The following is a 21,755-nucleotide window of genomic DNA, read 5'->3' on the forward strand; positions in this document are numbered from 1 at the left end:
ACTGAACATTTTCATTTTAAGTTAAAAAAAAAAAAAAAAAAAAAAATCTGAAGTTCTGCTTAAAACAGGTTATTTCCCATGCCTATGTAGCACTGTACAGAGTAAACAGGAAAAAAATATTGTACTGTATAAAAGGGGCTCACAATTTACTGGGGAACCTAGTACACCAGTGCCACAAAACAATCATGGTAGCCACTAAGTCACTGTAAATGTGTGATTTTCTATCAAACTCTTGAAACACAAATTCTGACTACTCAATTGAGATGTCATTACCTCTGCTCAATTCCTAAGTGGGCATTGATACTAGCGTAGCGGGCTGTGCCAGTCAAGTTTTTGTCTTCTCTGTATGGTATGTGTTGCCTTGTTCTGTTGTCTCTGTACTTTTTGGCCAAACCAAAGTCTATAAGGAATAACTTGTGAAGAAAAATATAAAAAAAAAAAATAAAAAATGTTAGAGTACGGATCACTGGTACAAATGAAAATCAATGAGAATCTGAACATGCTCTAATCACAGCACAACAACCGCCCAAAAAAATTATATACATATATTGCCATCTGATTTTTCAAAGTCATTGGAAGGCGAGATTTAAATGCTTTACATTCAACTGGTTAGTGACTAATATATACATTAAATTATTTCACCAAATTGAAAAGGGCAGTAATAATTTAATGAAAGCTACAGTAAACAAACACTTGGCTTATGTAGGAAACACTTTCACCAAAATGAATGGTCAGGCATGGAGACATGTAGGCATCACTGAAATGTCCAATATGTCCATGCATGGCACATTTTAAGTGTTCAAATTTAGAAATTGCCAATCATTTACAAATACAGTTTTCACTAAAACTCTGTCTTCGATCAGCTAAGACAGTGGGGACCAACATCCATTTTCTTAACAAAATTGCAATGAGTGTTTTTAACCATGCGACCTACTCAACTACAAAAGACTAGTCAAGAAAGCTCACTTACGCATGCAAATTAAATAAATGGTAAAAAGTTCTTCAGCTAGACAAACTAAACTCCCCTCACAATGTTCTATGCCTCAAGTTTTTAAACACTAGGTTTGTGCCAACTTAACAAGAACATGCACAGACATGCAATGACTGAGCTTATACTGCATTCTCACTACAGCAACATGAAATAAAAAAAACAAAACAAAAAAAACACAATTTTCTGACCGTAAACAGTGTCCGACTAAAGACATTTTCTACAAGCTGCCAAGGACATGAACTGACAAAGTATAAAACCATACAGTCATGCAGCTTGGCCTTTTTCCATCCAAGGTTTAAGTGTGAGATTACCAAATGCTGACTCTGGTCTTAAACTACAAACAGTACAACCATAACACATACAGCACCATGGCAGTAGGACAACCGTTTGAAAAAACACTCTATAGCCTAAAATCTTTGCTCTGTATAGGACTTCTGCATTGGTGGGATATAAAAAGCTAACGGTCAACAACGCATCCACACGGGTTCAAAAAGTATAATACTAAACTGAATTTACAACATTTTGCCAATATATACAAAAGCCAAACAGCATAAAAAAACAGACCACAGATCAACTGCCAGAAACAATGAAGGTCCTTTCCCCCTCCCCCCTATCAATTCATGTTGTTATTTTCATGACATAACATTCTAACTGGGTTAAGTACTAAATGTAGCCACTGTATTAACTAAATAGCATACCAACTTTCAGGCTTGAAATCAAACAAGTACACATTACAATACTTCACAGTATTGTTGGGTTCAATATTGCTGTTCAAGGAATGCTCACATAGTCCAAGCTATTATACAAACTACCTAAATGATGGGCACATGAACAAACACTACTGACAAGTGTATTTTATATATGCATGGTAAAAGTTCTGGAGAGATGCAGCTAAAACCAATTCATAAAATTAGTTCTGAAATAACACAAATACATTCAACAGGATCACACATTACAACATATGCAACTGTGCCAGAGAAGCTAAGATACTGGCACAAGAATCCAAAGCACATGGTGGACAGAGGCCTAATAGGGATGTAAAATGGTTTACAGTTTCCTCATCTCAGAAGCATGCTCTTATGCTAGTTGCACAAAAAAAGCGAAACCAATGGAAATCAAAAAGGCACACAAACATTCAGCACTGAGTAAAGAAAAGGCCAAGAAAATTTCTTAGTAATGTTACATGTTTGCCAAGTATGTCTGAATAATGCCAACATAAGAGGTGCTTGTGCAAGGCCTAGATTGTTTGGTTAAAATAAGGATAAGGGAAAAACCAAGGATAAGAAAAGCACATGAATTTGGGGTGGAAGTTGGAATAGGAGACAGTTTCAGACCTGGTTTAATCCTGAGAAAGATGGGTCCTGAGAAGTACTAACAGTCATGCTTCTTTTCCTCTTCCCCACTGGAGATTCGAAACACTGAACAGACAATAGAGGGTGGCAGTGCATCAAACAGTATTGCTTACAATGCAACAATGGCCGGCGCAGACAGGCAACACCGAGGCGGTAAAAAAAAAAAAAAGAAGAAAAAAAAAACAAAAAAAAAAACAGGGGAGTCAAATGCCATCCTCTTTCCACTTGGCAACTAAGGGTCACTAAATTTGAGTTCCAAATTCAAGCCGATTTCCAAATTCAAGTTGATTTAGAGTAAATGTTAGATTTAAGAAGAGGCCATTAAAGGTCATGACACTGTCCACTTGCTGGTTACCAAATGGCAATACCCAACTGGCAATCAGGGCTGGAACACACCTAATTCTTCCATAGCAAATGAACAAATGGTTCATCCATCATGGAAGTCAAGCAGGTGGAGATTTCTTCATATCCCAAAATGCCCTTCCTCAATCATCCATCCAAATGATTTAGCAAAAAAATCTTCAGTAAGGAAGAGGTGTAAGGCATTTTGTCACCTGAAAGAGTACAGTAAGCATGCGGGGCTTTGTTGCTATAGGAACAGAAATTCTGACCAATATAAAGAAAAAAGTCTGAGAACTGGAACAAGATTACCAGAAGTCCTGCAATTACATTCCCTAAAATAGTAATATTAAAAGGTTGTTCAGTGGGAATGTAACTTGTCCTATAATCCAATTTTATTGCACAAAATATATACATAAAAATGAGAAGAAAAAAAAATTTGGATCAACATTTTGGTCAAGATTAAAAATTTTCAAGAAAAATACAACAATCTGGTGTATTGGTCTTCCTAACAGAAAAACATAAAAATTGCAATACTTAGGGCTAAATGAAGTAAGGAGTAGGGAGAAAATGTCAAGGAAAGATGGGGTAAATACAAACACCGGGTAATATTAAATTATAAAATATATATAAAAAATAAAAAGACTCCACACTGAAGGTACTCAAAAGGAAACCAGAGTTGTCAAAATATGGAGGTTGCAATTGCAGATTTCTAATGCTAGTTTCCTAGCTGTCACTGGATTCTTTAAAGTGGCACCTGACCAGCTAGGGCAACAGCCATTTAAGGACTTGAAAGTTCAGTTGTAAGCTGACATAAGCATGCTGGGTACTATGACAGTTATCACCAGAGACATGCCTTGAATGTAGCATAAACTGCTTATGCCCTAGTATGTAGAATGCAAATGAAAATATTTTGGTATATTTGCTTAAATAGGGTTTTAATGACCGTTATTGCATATTATTAAGCTTTCTTTTGGAAAACCGTTAAATTGGTGGGTTTACTTTGCTTCAAGCCATTAATCTGGAATGGACAAGCAAATCACAAAGCTAGGAGTGAAATCAGAACAGATTTGTATACGTATTCCTGCTCAGTAACTTACAAAGTATTCCAGCTGTTAGCCTAAATTTTAGAAAGTTAACTAGGAAGTAACAGGGGTTGGTTATAAATGAAAACCTCCATATTCTGGCACTACAGGCTCTCTTTAAGCTTAGTGCCAAAGTGACCAGCGTGTGTCCATTTACTAGTGTATGGTTGTCCCATGAAGACAAATCCAGCACTACAATGCTGCTGTTGCACACTTCCAATTTTCTAAACACTTGAATTTTTTGGAATGGAATCTCAAAAATGATTTTATTGGTTATTTTACATTCAAGCAAGGAACAGAGTTCAGTTATATCTTTCACTGGCTGAGAAGTTTAAAAATGCCAGGTTTTGGGACAGCCCAGGTCGAAATGGCTAAGAGTACTGCACGGTTGCAATACTACATACATTTTTTTTTAATCTGACTAGTCTATCAAATTATAACTGTGCAGGCTTATATTGCATTGTGTAGTTTGGGACCTTTCATCTCCTAACTTAAGCTAAAGTCCGACAATCAGCTTGAATTCACACACTGAGGCCAATTCAGTCAAGAATCTTCACAAAATAAACAAATTGTGTAAAAATTCACTTCAATTACCAAATCATTTGAATACCAAATTTCTGTTTGTATACTCAATCTGTACAGATAAAACAAACATGAATTAGCTTTTAAAAGAAGTATGGCCAAAGCTTCACTTTTGTCACTTTGTGACCCAGAATCAGACAGCTAAAGCCTGCAGTTGACTAACATCAGAGTTGCTCCAGACTCTGGGAGAGTCCTGACAACGTTGGGATCCATACAGATGCCTGACCAGCAGATGGCTCAACATCAGTGCGCCACTGAGAGCCTGAGCCAGCCACTTGCACCCAGTTCTCCAGTGAGTGCGGTAGAGGCAGAGCAGAGAGCGGTGACAGAGTCACCTCTCTGCTCAGAGTGGACCGAGAAATGAGTGATCAGCGATCAAGTGATTGTTCAGTTCTCAGGTTTAGACCTGATGGGGGACAGCTGCAGCATCACAACGATGCTGCAGCCATAGAGGAGAGTATGAATGTTTATGTGCTTTGATTCCTACACTTCTCCTTTAACAAAGTAGAAATGAACGGATAAGCAAATTAGAAGTTCTCATTTCCTTTAGCAAACAAATTTCAATGTCTCCCAGTTTTGCATGGTGACAGAAATTAGCTCATTGACAAGGCTGTAATCAGACTTTTTTTTTTTCATATAAACAGTCTAAATCTTTTAAGTAAGCCAGCACAGTCATAATGACTAAATATTCACTTCTTTGACTGAACAAAAAAAAAAGCCACCCCAGAAAAACACTGCTAATTTCACAATTTGCAGGTAGCTATTTGGAACCATGTTAAACAACCAGTCTTCTAGTTTAACTAACATGCCAGACATTATGTTTTTGAAAGAGCTGGGAAGTTGGCGGTCTCAAAGCGTGGATATCCCCCCCCCCCCCCCCAATGAGACTCACAACAGAACACCCCCCCCCAAAAAAAAACCCACCAAAACATTCACTACTCTACTAAAACAAAATAAAAGATGGATGGGGTTATAGGGTATACAGTTTCTTTGTATATCACCTCTACTAGATTTAAAGAAATCCACCTTGAGGTTATAGCAGTAATGTCATATTAGATTGCAAAGACCAAGAGCAATACTAAATATGTCTGTGCATTCAAAATGCTTTACCTTTTTTAGTATTCTCATAACATAGGCAACATTTAGAACATGTATATAGAAGAAATGTGTCGCTTGAAAGTTGGGCCAAAACATTACTTCACAAGTTAACTGAATGTTTTAAAAAAAAAAGTGTTTTCCATGTTCCATGAATAAGTACACAGCTAAGAGGTTTACAAAAAATTAGAAGTGTGCAACTTATTAAAAGTATACGAGTGCCCCTCCAACATAAGTTAAAACTGAACTCTAAGCAAGAAAAATTATTACCTTCTTCGCAGTGAGGGTTAACTACTCCTTTTGGCTAGTGAGTGATGAATAAGGCAATAAAAACGTATCTTATTCCTCACTCGGCCTGCATCCAACACTCCCCTCCAATGTCTGACAATATTAGGTTGTGAGTGGGCCCTAGGAGTTTGAATACATTGGACAAGATGTCGAGAGCTGCAATCAGTTGAGCAGCAAAAGGAAGAGGCTTTCAGAAGACGGGCCACACAGAGGAGGAAGTAAGAACGAAGGCAAATATATAACCTTATTCTTCATCCCTTAGACAAAACCAGCAGTTATCCCTCATTGCAAATATATTAAGTTCCCCTCACTCCTTTTATTCCCAGAGTTCAGATTTAACTTTACAATCTAATTGCAGACCACAAAAGCTGTCAGCAGGTACCTTTCAATCAGCCTTCTGCTCTTCCATTATGTAAAAACAGCAATTTCAGGAGTTGGTGTGTATATATATATATATATATATATATATATATATATATATATATATATATACACATACACACACACCATCTAAGGACACAATCTATCCTGGTGATAGATTGATAAACCCCCAGGTATTAAACTCTGGACTGGACGAAGACTTAATCTTCACAACTCAGAAGTGAAGAAATGTAAGTACTGGGAAGCACAAGCAGGATCAAAGTAACTGCAGACAACCTGTGCGGTCAGCGGTTAGATGGTTCTATTAGAGGTGTGCACAGGATTTTAAAAATTACATAGGACACCATTTGATTGAGAATAGTCAAAATGGAAAGGAAAAAAGGTAACCATTTTCACCTATTGTACCAGAATTATTAAGAGACAACCATTATAAAAATAACCACCACCATTAGACAAAAACTTTAACATTAAACAAATCCAGCCTATCAAGCTTTTCATATATAGCTGTTACAACTACACTGTCTAGGTAAAAGTGATATATGTTGCCTTAAAAATTGCTTGGGTTTGAAAATTGGAATGATGGATAGTTTTTAATTTCCTATGTAGTAACACCAGAGTGAACATGGGCGAAGACTCTCCAAAATGCCTAATAGAACAGATCTGCTGATCTGAGGATACTGCATGTGCATTTTTAAAAAAACTATACCTTTTTAATTCCCCCATAGCCTTGAATGCTACCTACCTGAACAAATACTTACCATCCCCTTCATTCCAGTGATTTTTGCTGTGTTGTCCTTCACTGCACCACAAGCCTTTCCAGAGAAAGTTCCCCCAGGGGATCTCAGTGTGTGTGCACGCCGCAGGCCCATCAATTTCTATGGGAAAGCTTTATTCATTATGACCTGCAGGGGTCCAGCAGAGTACAGCTTACTCCTAGGAAGTAATGGGGCGGTGGTCTGCATGCACACCAAGAGGATGTTTTCACCGGAAAGACTGTGTGGTACCATGCAGGGCCACACAGCAAAGCTTGTTGGAACATGGAGAAAGGTAGGTATTTGTCCATGTGGGCAGAAATCAGAGATAAGGGGGTAAATGATTAAACAATTGTACCAAAAGGTACAGTTATCCTCTGAAGAACCCATTCAATTGTGAACGTAATCTTCTCATCAAATTTATCAAACCCATATAGTGGTGCATTGTTCATGCATCCACACCATGAAAACTCAGTCCTCAAAGTTCCTGCTGTACTTTAAAAGCACACAGAATGCAAGCATGTGAAACTGCATACAATATCGTATGCTATATCTATCCATTAGTGCATGAACAGAAATGTGAAAGGGCCAAGTGCACTTTTGACCTTCTGGATCTTCTAAAATGTTAATATATGGACTTTCTGTAAAAAGCTAAAATCACAGTCCACTTGAAAGCTCTACATAGCAACTGACTTTAATCCACCATCAACTGCACAAAAACACCCTTAAGCCCCTTTCACATGTACAGACCAATCGGGTCTGCCTGTCCGTTTTCAGGTGGACCTGATTGGACCATCCATTATCCTCTATGGAACTGTGGAAGTAAACAGACATGTGTCCGTTTACACCAGCCTGCAGATGGATGGAGGATCTGTTCCCCATCTGTCTATTGGATCAGAAAACAGTCAGATGTAAACGGACAGGCAGTCCGTTTACATCCAACCACCCATAGGAGGAAAGCGGGCTGTGTCCGTGTCTGCCCTGCATAAGTGGAGTGGACAAAACAGACCTGTTCTCACCTGCTCAGCAGGGATCAGAGGACTGATCCCCGCTCAGCTGGCAGAGCCCGCCCGTGTGAAAAGGGGTCTTACTGACCAGAACTATACACGCATGATTTGATAGGTGTAAACATTTGGGCCAGATACACACTTTTCTGTTTTCTCGGTCCACTTTACCTTGAAGCCTAAATAATTATTGTAAACTCACATGCCATAAACTGAACAGTGGATGAAAATAGCAGGTGAGAATGGAATTCAGCCACCTGGACTGTTCCTACAGAAAATAAGTGCAGCTTCATACTAATCTAACTTTTAGTAAATTTTAAATGCATAAAACAATATTGTCTAATGGAAATGTGTATTTTTCAATATAGTTGTCATTTAGGGTATATTTAACACACGAAATAAAAAGAAAAGCCAAGAAAATATTGGGGTATGTTAAGGGTGGCTGAAGCACCTCTGTTGGAACCCAGTTCATGTCTGGCCTCAAGTTGGCATTCATACAGGCAAACAAAGGTAAACATTGGCTACAAAAATAAAATTAAAAAAAAAAAATCACAATTGGCAATCTTGCTTCCATAAAAAGGTAATGTATACAATTGTTCATTATAATAATCCCCAGTTTAAAATCTATATATGCACGGCATGCTTATTGATTTGCCAATTGCTGCCTGTCTGCCCGCTTAATACATATGACACTGTCAAGGAAGCACTTTATGTTAGCTCAGTAAATGTAACGCTGGAGATAAAGAAAATGTAAAGACCATGCAAAGCTAACAATCTCCTATTAACTAAAGCAGCAGTACAAGTTTAGAAAAGTTCCATTTAAAACAAGTATACAGTGTAGCAGTAAAAGATATCATAACAAATCTCTATTCGGACAGCAAAACATTATATCCAAAATATTTCTACCAAAGTATATGTGGCTGTCCTACGGGTGAATGAAAGACAAAATTCTTTTGTGAATGAGGGCCTTTTGTTTTTCCCCAAGCACTAATACATTAACGTAAAAAGACCACTTCTCTGTGCAAACCTTAATCTCAGGCCAGTTTGGTAAAGTAAAAAACTGAACAGATGCTAATGTGTTGGCATGGAATAGTACTGATTGCAATGTGAATACCCATGTTTAATGCTCACTATATAATCAGTCACATTTTCTCTATGGTGGACACCTGTCATGCACACTTAGCTGAGCATAAAGCAAATGTGTAAAAGAAGGGGCTGGAACCACCTTTATTTCAAAAGTTGCAAGCTCCTAGACAGTCAAACATCCTATGGTTTGGAAAGTAATTCATGCCCAGACTTTTGAATTAATTGGCTACTTGCCTGTTCCATGCCAATGCTTTACCAAGTAAAAAAAAAAGCCATGGGGTAAAAATGAAAGCCAGGGAACTAGCAAACTCTTAGAAACCATAAGGATTGATTTATTTTAAATCATGAGGGTTACTTTAACACAACCAAGGAATATGTAGACAGGTGGACACAACCACCAAAGAATATACCTTAATGGTGGACAAGTCCAGAATAAAAAAAAAAAAAGTGTTCAGAAGAACCCAAGGTACAGAGACTTCTGAAAAGTTGCATCAATCTGTGCAGAACCAAAAAATACCAGAATAGGGAGGAAAAGTATGTGTGATATGTGTGGCTTTAACTGTAGTGTCTGTGTACCATCAGTTAATTCCTTATAAAAAAAACCCTCACAAATAGTCATTTTAGCTTATGTTGGAAAATCTTGAGGACACCAACATGTGAGCATAAACCGTTTCAAAGTACCAAGGCTTGCAGGAGGCTTCCTAACAAGGCAGGTCCAAAATTAAAAGATACAAGGACAATAAAACATTCCATACATCACTACAGTGAAAAAAAGCAAGGAGAGAATGAACTATACTTGTACAAGAAGGGAAAAAAAAAAATATAAAATAAATCAGAGCTCACAAATTACACTAACCTTATTACAGTGACGTCCGATGCCCATTAGAAAGTTGTCTGGTTTGATGTCTCTGTGTATAAAATTCTTTGTGTGTACATATTCAATTCTACTGATCATCTAAATATAGAAAAACAAAAAAAACACACAAAAAAAAACAAAAACAAAAAAACAAACAAATTTAACTTTAATTTAAGCAAAAGATTCAAAAAACCATAATGAAATATAGGTACATTTAAAGCACATGACCTAGACAACCTAGTAGTACACATTAATGTCAACATAATAGGAACTTTAAGGGCAATTTTAATTTACCAGACGGCATCGCTTTAGGACAATTCTGTAAAAAAAAGGGTAAATGCTTCTGCAGCAACCCGAGCTACTGAACCACGTCATTGAAAAAATATCTTGCCTGTAAATCTGTAAAGATATTGAGACTCCATGCAGACTAGCGTTTAGGAGCATTTTTAGAGTACATTTTGGAACAAAAAAGAAAAAAAAAAAAAAAAAAAAAAAAAAAAGGAAACACTACAAAATTTTTTTTTTCCTGCTCGTAAACGCAGAAGATTGAAAAACACTACTAGCCTAAAATAGTGTGCACGGACACGTAGGATAACACTATTAGGCTTCTAGGAGCTTAAACTGCTGGTGTGCATGAAGCCCGATACGTCTGAGTCTCCAGCTGTACTCAGCGATTCCTTCTGCTGACTTCATCCTTAATGCCCTGTACACACGATGAAAATATCGGACGAACGATCGGCTGTTTCTTTTCACCTGCTAGTCTCACATCAAAAGTGAAAAGGTTACTAAAGATACGAAAATTCTCCTATGAAAGAAAAGAATTTTGAAAGTGATGTCATGTATTGCGTTGTATTTGGATTGTATTTTCAGATGACTACCGTACTGATTAAACGAAAATTGTACGATCTGGTATCGTTCGAGAAACATTTTTGCGCTTGTCCCTTCGAATATTGTCGTACGAATTGTCGTGATCGGTTCTCAAAAGCTGTGTACCAACGATTCGATTATCAGACGATCAGTCCTTGTACAAACATTTTCGGACGATTTTCTTATAGTGTGTACGGGGCATAGCACTGTGTCCTGGAGTGACATGGAGGTCAGCAACAGGAAGCACTAAGCACAGCGGAGAATACAGGAGAAATTAACACTTTCAGGAGTGTGTTTCTCAGCAGGCTTGAAAGGAAGAGACACGCAGCAAGCCGGGAGAGGCAACTATTCCTCTTACAGAATTATCTTTTTGGAGGAAGACCTGAGACACTGTACTATTGCTGACTGCATTATGTAATTTTTTTGATTTTGTCATAGTTCCACTTTAAAGCAGTAGTATCCAATTGCCAACTGGCCCATGTAGCTTCACTATGGGCCAGCGGTTCATCTGTGCCAGATCACAAACATGTACGTGATCTGGCATTTCCGGGTAGGAGGGGCACAGGTGCGTACCCGCTGCCACATCTGTGCTGTCATTCGCTACAGCACAAGACTGTCAAGCAGGTCCCAGCCAATGATTTATGGCTGGGACCTGCTGATAGGCTTACCAAATGACAGTAGAGAGGTGTGTTTACTAACACCACAGGGCTCTGTACAGAGAGCCCTTTTCTCCCTAAAAAAAAAAAGTCACATCGTTTAGTAAAAGCAGCACATATTACACATTGTAAGGCACACAGTTAACCTTTTGATTTCCCCTAGAGGTTATCCCCTTCTCAGCAACTATAGCAAAGTGACAGTGTATAGTTCGTACTGATCAATGTATTCATGTCACTGGTGAGGTCAGTGTCATTTAGTCAATTCCCACCCAGCATCAGTTCGTATCAGATTGCTAAAAATTCCTATATATACCATAGTTTGTAGATGCTTTAACTTTCACACAAACCAATACACACTCATAGGGATCTTTTTTTTTACCAAAGTTAAAGTAGCAGAATACATTTTGGTCTAAATTTATAAAGAATTTAGATTTTTTTATTGGATAGGTTTCATAGCAAAAAGTAAAAAATGTTCTCAAAATTTTCGGTCTAGAATAAGATAAAAAAAAGTCCAGTGGTGATCAAATACCACCAAAGGAAAGCTCTTTTGTGTGAAAAGAAAAAGATACAAATTTAATTTGGGTACAGTGTTGCAGGACCACACAACTGTCAGTTAAAGAGCATAGTGCCGAACGGCAAAAAATGGCTTGGTCAAGAATGGGGTAAAGCCTTCTGGAGCTCAAGTGGTTAAACCCAAAAAACATGCATTATATTGCAGCTGAACAATTCATGGATGTGATGGCTGCATTCATTCTTCTTTTTTAGACTATGTTCATCTGGTAATCCAGCCAGTAAGTCTTTCTAAAGCTCAAGCTCTCCAGGAGAATGTCTCAGCTTATATGGATGAGACAAACAATTCAACTCTGGCAGGGGTGGTTAAAAGGATCAGCTTATATTTATTCATTCATGTAAAACCTTTACAATCAGTTACAGCAGCTTTTTCTCCTTTTGGGATGAAGTGCGAGCTGGAGTTTGGCTTCAATTAGTTAGGGTTTTAAATCTGCCAATACATTTAACACTCCCCTCCCCCCAGACTGCTTCAGTCTGCTGTGCCTTCAGTGCTCATTCATCCAGAGATGGGTCTCACAGATACAGGTGGTGTGTTACTGGCCAGATCAAGAAGTTAGTAAGCTGCAAAATAATATCTTGGATTTGGGTTTAAAACCGCTTTAACCACTTCCAGTTCGAGCCAATTCTGCCACTTAAATGTAAAAAAAAATTCCTTCGACCCCACCCAAAACATTGTATATATTTTTTTTAAGCAGAGGCCCTGGAACATAAATGGTGGTTTTTGCAATTTTCACAATATTTGTGCAGTGGTTTATCAAATGCAAATTTTCAGGAAAAAAAAAAAAAAAAACACTTTAATGAATTTTAGTGCACAGAAACAATAACAATTGTTTGGTAAATTATAAAATATGATGTTACATTGAGTAAACAGATGCCCAACATGTCACACTTTAAAACTGTGAATGCCTGTGGAATGGCCACAAACTACGGTAACTAAAAAAGGGGTCCAAGGCCCGTTCTGTGTGTCTCATGGACACAGAGCAAGGCTTGGGAGCGAGCATGCACGAGTAGGATTGGGGATGCTGTGTGCAAAACCACGGCACAGAGCAGGTAAAACCAGCCAGATTGTGTGAATCTGTGCTGGTTCAGTAGGGACCAGCCGAGATTTGAACCATGTATGGGCCCGGCTGAATGTACCAAAGTTGATCGATCAACTTGGGTAAATCCAGCCTGTTGGATTTTGCATGCAATTATTGCTAGCAGCTATTATAGCCACTAGCAGTAATCACTGTGTTTTCCCAGCAGGGATGGCTCCCTGAGAAGGATTCTCCCATCAGCACTGACTATGCTGATGAGGGAACTGAGCAATTTTCTTTCCTGCAACCCGTGGTTGTAGGGAAGAAAATGGTTCCACCTTCGACTGCCTTTAGAATAACATGTTTGCTAGCTTAATTAAAAAAAAGTCAAACTTTACAATCACTAACTACTTGAGATAAGGTTACCACCCACACAGGGAGAATACTGCTTACAGTGCGTAGGTTGACTCATAGGCTTGCATTGGGAAAAACAGTCAATAGGCACAACTGTGTAGCACTGGGAAGTAGAACCTGTCCATGTTAAATATATGGCAGCCATATATACATATACTGTATCATTAGGTTCTAAAAATTAGCACACAATAAAAAAAACATATAAATCTAAATGTATCACAAATAAGCATTGGTGAGCCTAGTCTCTCTCTACAAAAGATGGAGCTAGCAAGGCGGATAAAAGCCTCACGGGTTTCCTGTTTTTGGGCATGCGGATAGCTCAAAAGAGCAGTTTTGCAGTGTGCGACAGAAACGCAGTCCATATGTGTTTCTGCATGTGCATTCTTTGTGTTTTCAATGCTTTCCGGTGTGTTTTTTAATTTTGGACTGCACTGGAATGCACTGAACTGCTGTGAAGTAGGCCATTGGAACCCATATAACCTACTGTTCATGCACTTTTGATGCATTAAAAAAAAAAAAAAAAAAAAAAACGCACTGCACTGCATCAGCTGTGAAACTGCCCTGAAGCAAATGCAGAGAAAATCAAACCTCAGGACTACTCTACTCAAGAGACCCCTAGACAGCACCAGCAGGATCAAAGCAAAGTATCTAAGCTAGAGCTGTTACTTGTGGTATTGGGAAGGTTCGTATTAATCTGACTGGCTCAATTTAAGAGAACAAGGTAGCTTATAACATGTTTCAAGCATTCTTTTAAATTTATGCCATCCTACAGCCTCAGGAATAGCTGCCCTTCAAAGATTCAAAACCCTATCTTTAGCTACCGGTTCTTAGCCGACAGCCTATATTCAATCCTGAGCAGAGGACGATGTGCGACAGTAAATACAGGCCATGCCATGAAGTACAATGGCAGTCCCCATTGGCACCCATTTTCCACAGAATGGAGCTCATGCTGTAACCACTATAAGCATGCCTTGTAGCTAAACTTGATGATTAGAAATATTTAGTTTGATTGTGTTCCTGTGGCGGAGTATAAGGCTTTTGTGCATGATCATAAAGTACAGTTACACAATGACGTCTTTTTGAAATGTCTGCTGCAGTCCCCTTCCAGCTTTCTCTGCTTACACACATCAGACCAATTCCACTCAGATCTTGAACACAGTGGAAGCTGAAGGTGGTGTGCAGAGACAAGTTTTAGCATATCTCCCTCCTCTAGAACAGATAATATAAGTTACCTGGTCTGCTAACATAAGCACAGTTTTCATTGTGAACCTGCGCGAACAAAAGTTGAACAGATCTTCGAGACTTGGCCCAAGCAGATCCATGACTAGAACATTGTAATCTTTTTCTTGTCCATACCACCTAAAAGTAAAACCAACATTAAGTAAGTGTGGCAATAATATACAAAATTAGTGAACAGTTCAAATATTCCACTGAGGGATGCACTAGATGCGGCGCTAAATGTAAGGTACTTTCCTGGACTTTATATACATATACAAACAAACAATGCTGATGTTTTAGTCTGGCCAACTACGGTGGATATAAAAAGTCTACACACCTGTTAAAATGTCAGGTCTTTGTGATGTAAAAAAATGAGACAAAGAAATCATTTCAGAACTTTTTCCACCTTTATTGTAACCAATAAACTGGACAACTCAGTTGAACAACAAACAAAGCTTTTAGGTGCAGGGAAGTAAAAATAAAAAATGGTTGCATAAGTGTGCACACCCTTAAATTAATACTTTGTACACCACTCAACCCTTTTTTTGGTATGAGTATCAGAATGGCACATCTTGACTTGGCAATAATTTGCCCACTCTTCCTTGCAAAAACACTCAGATTGCAAGGGCATCTCCTGTGCACAACCCTCTTCAGATCACCCCACAGATTTTCAATCAGATTCAGGTCTGGGCTCTGGCTGGGCCATTCCAAAACTTTAATCATCTTCTGTTGAAGCCATTCCTTTGTTGATTTGGATGTATGCTTTGGGTCATTGGCATGCTGAAAGATGAAGTTCCTCTTCATGTTCAGCTTTCTAGCAGAAGCCTGAAGGTTTTGTGCCAATATTGACTGGTATTTGGAAATGTTCATAATTTCCTCTACCTTAACTAAGACCCCAGTTCCAGCTGAAGAAAAACATCCCCAAAGCATGATGCTGCCACCACCATGCTTCACTGTGGGTATGGTGTTCTTTTGGTGATGTGCAGTGTTTTTGCGCCAAACATATCTTTTGGAATTATGGTCAAAAAGTTCATCCTTGGTTTTATTAGACCACAACACATTTTCCCACATGCTTTTGAGAGACCTCAGATGTGTTTTTGCAAAATTTAGCCGGGCTTGGATGTTTTTCTTCGTAAGAAAAGGCTTCTGTCTTGCCACTCTACCCCATAGCGCAGACATACGAAGAATACGGGAGACTGTTGTCACAAGTATCACACAGCCAGTACTCATCAGATATACCAGGAGCTCCTTTAATGTTGCTGTAGGCCTCTTGGCAGCCTCCCAGACCAGTTTTCTTCTCACCTTTTCATCAATTTTAGAGGGACGTCCAGTTCTTAGTAATGTCACTGTTACGCCATATTTTCTCCACTAGATGACTGTCTTTACGGTGTTCCATGGTATATCTAATGCCTTGGAAATTCTTTTGTACTCTTCTCTTGACTGATACCTTTTAACAATGATATCATCCTGATGCTCTGAAAGCTCACTGAGGACAAAGACATTTGCTGTAGAATGAGACTAAGAAAATGTCAGGAAAGACCTATTAGAACAGATGAACTTTATTAGGGGTTAAACAGAGGCCCTTTAAATGATGGCAGGTGTGTACTGACTCCTATTTAACATGATTCTGAATGTGATTGCTTAATTCTGAACACAACTACATCCTCAGAGGGTGTGCACACTTATGCAACCAATTAGTTATTTGTATTTACTCCACCCCCCCCCCAAAAAGATTTCAGTTTGTTTTTTAATTGAAAATGTGGAAAAGGTTCTGAAATGATTTATCTTTGTTACATTTTTTTTCTTCACAGAAACCTGACATTTTAACAGGGGTGTGTAGACTTTTTATATCCACTGTATATGTTGTGTGATGTGTTAACAATATTACACATGTGTATGATAAGAACTACCATTAAATGGCTAGCAGGGTGGATGAATTTTGCAGCACAGAAAAAAATAAGCAATTGTATTACTGTGTCTACATAAATTGCCATATATCGTTGGAAAGGCTGACATTAGTAGCTGGAGGGAGTAATCACTCTGAAGACAGTTCACAATCCAACCCATGACCCTGTAAGTAGCCACATAACTACCATATTTGTGGGACACACTAGTGACATTGTGGCCAGCAGGTGGAACTACAGTTCTGCAAGTGAAGGATCAAATATACAAAGAAGGGTGGGATACTGAAAAGTCTACTGACAGGTGATGGCATGCACGAGAGTCGAGATCCTAAGCACAGGCAGTGGGAGCAGATAAGTGAATACTGTTCCTTTGCGTGTTTTTTTTGTTGGCGACAGTTGTATTAGGGTAAATTCACACCGTCACCCAGTTAATTCACAGAGCAGCCGCAGCTCTGCATTGCCAGCTGTGCTAGGGGGCAATGTTATGCGTAATTCAGTGCATCACCCTATTTTTGTTTGTTTCTTGGGTTTTTTATACTAGCTTTATTTGAAGTTTACAAACGTATACACTTCATTCTCTGTAATGTTGGGCAATGTGATGTGCTATGCGACACTGCAATGTAATACGGGCCGTTCACTGTGTTACAATGCAGCACGTCTGCATTTTAGCTCATCGCTACACTGCATTGCAGTGTGAATGGGAGACACAGGAAAAAAATGGTTTCCTTTGTGTTATTGCAGCAACCGACATTTTGCAAAGCAGTAAAAACATCTGTCATAGTGTGAACTGGCTTTATTGGTTTACAGAAACTTATGCAGTTAATGTCTCAGCATTTACTAGAATTTAGAAGCCTCCCTAAATATACTCCTTTTTGGTCCAATAAGCATCTCCCAGAAATATCCAAGCTTCTTCCATTTTCCCCAATGGTAGAAACCTGGCACTGTTGCAGCAGCACATGTATTCCCAAGATACCCTCAATATCACCTCAATAATTTGTTCAATCAATACCTACAAAACCCAGCATGCTTTACAAAACCCCTAGACCTAGCCATTGTACTAATGGTCCTTCTAGATATTGAAATCCAAGCTCACTCTTGATATCTCACCTCTATACCCATTTCTTACTTTAATCTCTCTCGAAATACCCTCTCCAAAGCAAACCAAGGGAAATAGATCTAGGCATTGTCTTAAGAGGAGTAATGGAATGTTACAGGACTTACAAAAAGTGTTCTTATACCTGACATGCAAACTTACTCAGTTATTCATGTTACACTGGCATGGTATTATAAATTATATATGACTTTCCATATGCAGTTAGAATGTAACCCACTTGCTTATATTTTGGGGTATTTAATTACAGATACTCTTAATCATTAGGCTGTGGAGGATGCAATAAGCCTTTACCATCACCCATTAAATGTTTGGAAAAAAAGTGCTTAGTAGTTATTGAGAAACTAAGTTACCAGCATAAAAGTAATGCAAATAAATCTGATTATAAAAAAAACACACCTTGGTCCTGGGCTCTGTATTATAAGCTAGACGCCAAACCGCCACACCCTATATACTTTTCATAACTGGTTTATGCAATGCTTCTAGGGGTAATACTGAATACCATATACAGTTGTGGGCATGTCTCTTGTGATCTTTCAGTCCCACGAAACAGTGTTTGTCTATTGTAACTCAACTAGGTGTTTTTATTGCATGTCCCTTATTTAATGCTCACTCTGTAAATGATATTCTGAACAAAGGATGGAAGAAATTGTTTTGTTTAAATTGCTGCTATGATTGCTTTCTTTACTTCCCCTTTGTCCTTCCCTGATCCCTCCTCCTGCCTATTTTTTGTATGGTTGTTAAATTTGCAACTATATTGATAAATTAAATCTTATTTAAAAAGAAAAAAAGTCCCAAGCACTCCTGCCCATGGCAATAATGAGGAACAGCCTCTATAACAGTGGTTCTCAACCTGTGGGTCGCAACCCCTTTGGGGGTCGAACGACCCTTTCACAGGGGTCGCCTAAGACCATCGGAAAAACACATATTTGCAATGTGTAAAGAGCAGCTACTGCGTTCAAAGCAGCTACTGCGTTCAAAGCAGCAGTATTGGAGGTAAAATGACACTACATGAATAATTACTGGGTAAATAATTTTATGGTTAAGGGGTCACCACAACATGAGGAACTGTATTAAAAGGTCACGGCATTAGGAAGGTTGAGAACCACTGCTCTATACTGACTATTTCTCAGTGAGAATTTAAACTGGCCATGCACACGTGTCCCTGAATCGCTCTCCCCAGAAGCATCCACTCATAGTGGCGGTCACTATGTGCAGCACACGACCATATTCAACAGTTGTCCTGGCATTTTTTTGGTTGCCCACAACAGCAGCTATCTCGACAGGATGCTGCAGAGGACTATGTCGCCCTAACACAGTTGATGGCATCCAAAAGCTTCATGCCTAAAAGAAAGCAGCATCTCTAGGGTTTTTCAAGACACAGGCCACCAGAAAAAGTAAATACATTCCTTGCTTTTAGAAACAAGTGACTAGCTACTGACAAGGTCACTTATGTTAGTAGTTCACAAACCCTCAGGCTAGGTGTACACATATGCGGCTCTGCGAGCTGTGTTTTGAGCAGGTACGGCATCCCACTTAATTGAATGGGTTGCTGCGACTCCTGAAATGCAGGGAAAAGGTCCCTGCAGCATTTTAAAAATCACAGCCCGTACAGGAACTGCAAGTGCATTTTAGTTCCCAGTGCGGGATTGATTTCCAGTGCATGTGACGTGCCATTAGGATTAGTGTCATCTGCATGCATCCATATGTGCGGGTGGTTATGGCTGGAGAACAGGTGCGGACACGCAGCAGGAAACCCCCTCACAGATGGGAACCTAGTCATAGAGCCAGCCCTGCTGGTCACTGGAATACCTATTTTACTTGTAACAGATTTCAGAGATCTGGACAATATTTTAGTAACCAGAACTTAAAAGACATAAAATACATACTGTATATGTGCGCAGTCTCACCTGCTGGAAGATCTGAAATTCTGTATAGCCATGCCAGGCATCTGATACTACTAGTTCCTGGTTTAGTGTTGCAGCTTTCAGCTTGCTTACTGGGCAACAAATTAATTCACAGCCATTTTGTATCCAAAAAAAAAGGGCAGTGAAGCTGAACCAGGAATAGTTGTATTATCTTACTAATATACACTTGGTAAAATTATTGTGAATCTCATTATTGCGAGGCTCATTATTACCGCATAGACAGCAGTAAACAAACCTATTTGTGTATTAAAGGAAAACTTAAAAGTGATAAAAGGTTCAGCAAAAATAAAAAGACGAAAAAATACATTTCATACTCATCTGCGTAATGGTTTTGTACAGAGCATCCCCTAGCCTCTTCTCGGGTCCCCCTCTGGCGCTTCTGTCCCCTACCCCCCGCTGAGTACTCCCAAGTCAACCCTGTATGTCCCTAAGACACACAGAGTGCAGCTCAACCCCACCCCCTCCTCACTGACTGTGACTGACAGAAGCCGATGGTTCCCGCTGCTGTCTCTCAGTCAATGAGGGAGAGACCCACGAAAGCCACTGTTGGTGCACATCACTGGAAAGGGCTCAGGAAAGTATTGAAAAGTGGGAGGGAGTGACACACTGAAGGTATATCTTCCTGCATTGAATGCATGCAGGTATAAAAACCTTTAGCCTTTACAATCACTTTCTGGTTTGAGGTTCGTCTTGTACATTTTTTCCCTTTTGTGAAAATATTAGGTTATATCTATCTATAAAAATGTGACATTCACCAAACATTCACTACAGGTGTACAGCATCTTTCTTTTACATGTATTTAACCACCTGCCGTCAGAGCCAGTTCCGACATTTACTAATTTCTGTAAAAATTACTTAGAACCTCCAAACATTTCCTTAAAAGTAAAGTCACCTAGAGAATAAAATGGGAGTAGTTTATAAAAACGCAAAATTTCAGAAAAAATACAATTTAATTTTAGCGCACAAACACAATATCATACTGAAAATATAAAAGAGTAAAAATATACCAAACATGTCATGCTTTAAATTTGCTTGAACTGGGAACAAAACTACAGTACCTAAAAAATTCCATAGGCGATACTTTAAAAGCCTTTACAGGTTACCAGTTCAGAGTTAAAAAGGAGGCCTGGTGACAGAATTATTGTTCTCACTCTGACGTTCACAGCGATACCTCTCGTGTGGTGCCAATCACGTTTACGTATGCATGCAGGGGGATGCATTCAAATTTGCATGTGAGCATGGGAGGACAAGGGCACCTTACATGTTTTTAAATTTTCTTTTTTTAATCAATTTTCTCTGTTCTTTGTATTGCTTCCTTTGTGTGTAATCCCTGCTGTTCCTGCCAGTCCCTCCTCTGCTTTCCTATTAAAACTGACCACTCTAGGCATGAGGGCACAGTGTGATCAGTTTTCTGGCTGTGCTGAAAACTCAGGCTGACCTCCTCCAATGACCAGACTTCTGCTCACACTCCCCCCCTTGCACAGACGCTCACTGGGAAGAGCAGTGTTCTGCGGTTTCCACTTCCCAAATTCCGTATGCGGAGAACAGAGGTATGTTTATTATACGTACACACAAATGTTTTGCCTTTCATTTCTATTTAAAACTGAATGGGTTGCTTTACAAGGTAAGGGTTTATATAGACACAAAGTTAGCACCTCACCATTAAAGTACAACAGTTAAATAAAATGTGACACTGTTGGATAAACTGCATTGATTTATTTTGTTGTAACATTCAGTAACACAGTAAGGTTCCATACACGATGGGCTTAAAAAAAAAAAAAAAATATGTTGCTTCTACGGGAGTTTTATGTTTTGGCTGTAGATGCAGCTCAATGTTATCCTATCAGTCCAAACAGATTAGGACATTTAGAGGCATATTTTAAAGTGATCCTAAAGGCTTTTTTTTTTTTTTTAAATAAAAATAACAAACATGTTATACTTACCTGCTCTGTGCAGTGGTTTTGCACAGAGCAGCCCGGATCCTCCTCTTTTCAGGGTCTCCCACCAGCGCACCTGGCCCCTCCCTCTTGTCAAGCTGCTTGCTCTGGAGGCACCAGAGCAGGCACGTTCCCAAGCCGCTGCTCCATGTGTCCATTCACACATGGAGCCGCGGCTCAGCCCTGCAGCCTCTCCTCATTGGCTGTGAATGACAGCAGCTGTCTCAGCCAATGAGGAGGAGTTCCGGGATAGCAGAGACTGCAGTGCACTTCGCTGGATTGAGAGGGGGCTTAGGTATTAGGGGGGGACAGGAGCACAGAAA

At 39.1% G+C, this 21,755-nt stretch overlaps 1 protein-coding gene across 4 annotated transcripts in view; it reads right to left on the reverse strand.

Annotated features, from left to right (window-relative positions):
• Positions 1-21,755, reverse strand: part of CSNK1A1 (casein kinase 1 alpha 1) — a 68,554-nt gene that overhangs the window by 19,171 nt on the left and 27,628 nt on the right. For 2 of the 4 annotated variants that reach the window (XM_089659444.1, XM_089659445.1), the window contains exons 3-6: positions 14,567-14,693; positions 9,812-9,910; positions 2,326-2,409; positions 274-413 (exon numbers count right to left, since the gene is read on the reverse strand). In XM_089659444.1, the coding sequence (XP_089515570.1) occupies positions 274-413; positions 2,326-2,409; positions 9,812-9,910; positions 14,567-14,693 (450 nt within the window). The remainder of the gene's footprint in view (positions 1-273; positions 414-2,325; positions 2,410-9,811; positions 9,911-14,566; positions 14,694-21,755) is intronic. The other 2 variants (XM_089659446.1, XM_089659447.1) reach the window with 1 other exon arrangement.

The sequence above is a fragment of the Staurois parvus genome, unplaced genomic scaffold (genome assembly GCF_062004578.1).
Source record: "Staurois parvus isolate SC_StPar_1 unplaced genomic scaffold, SC_StPar_1.0 ptg001158l, whole genome shotgun sequence".
NCBI classification, from domain to species: Eukaryota; Metazoa; Chordata; class Amphibia; order Anura; family Ranidae; genus Staurois; species Staurois parvus.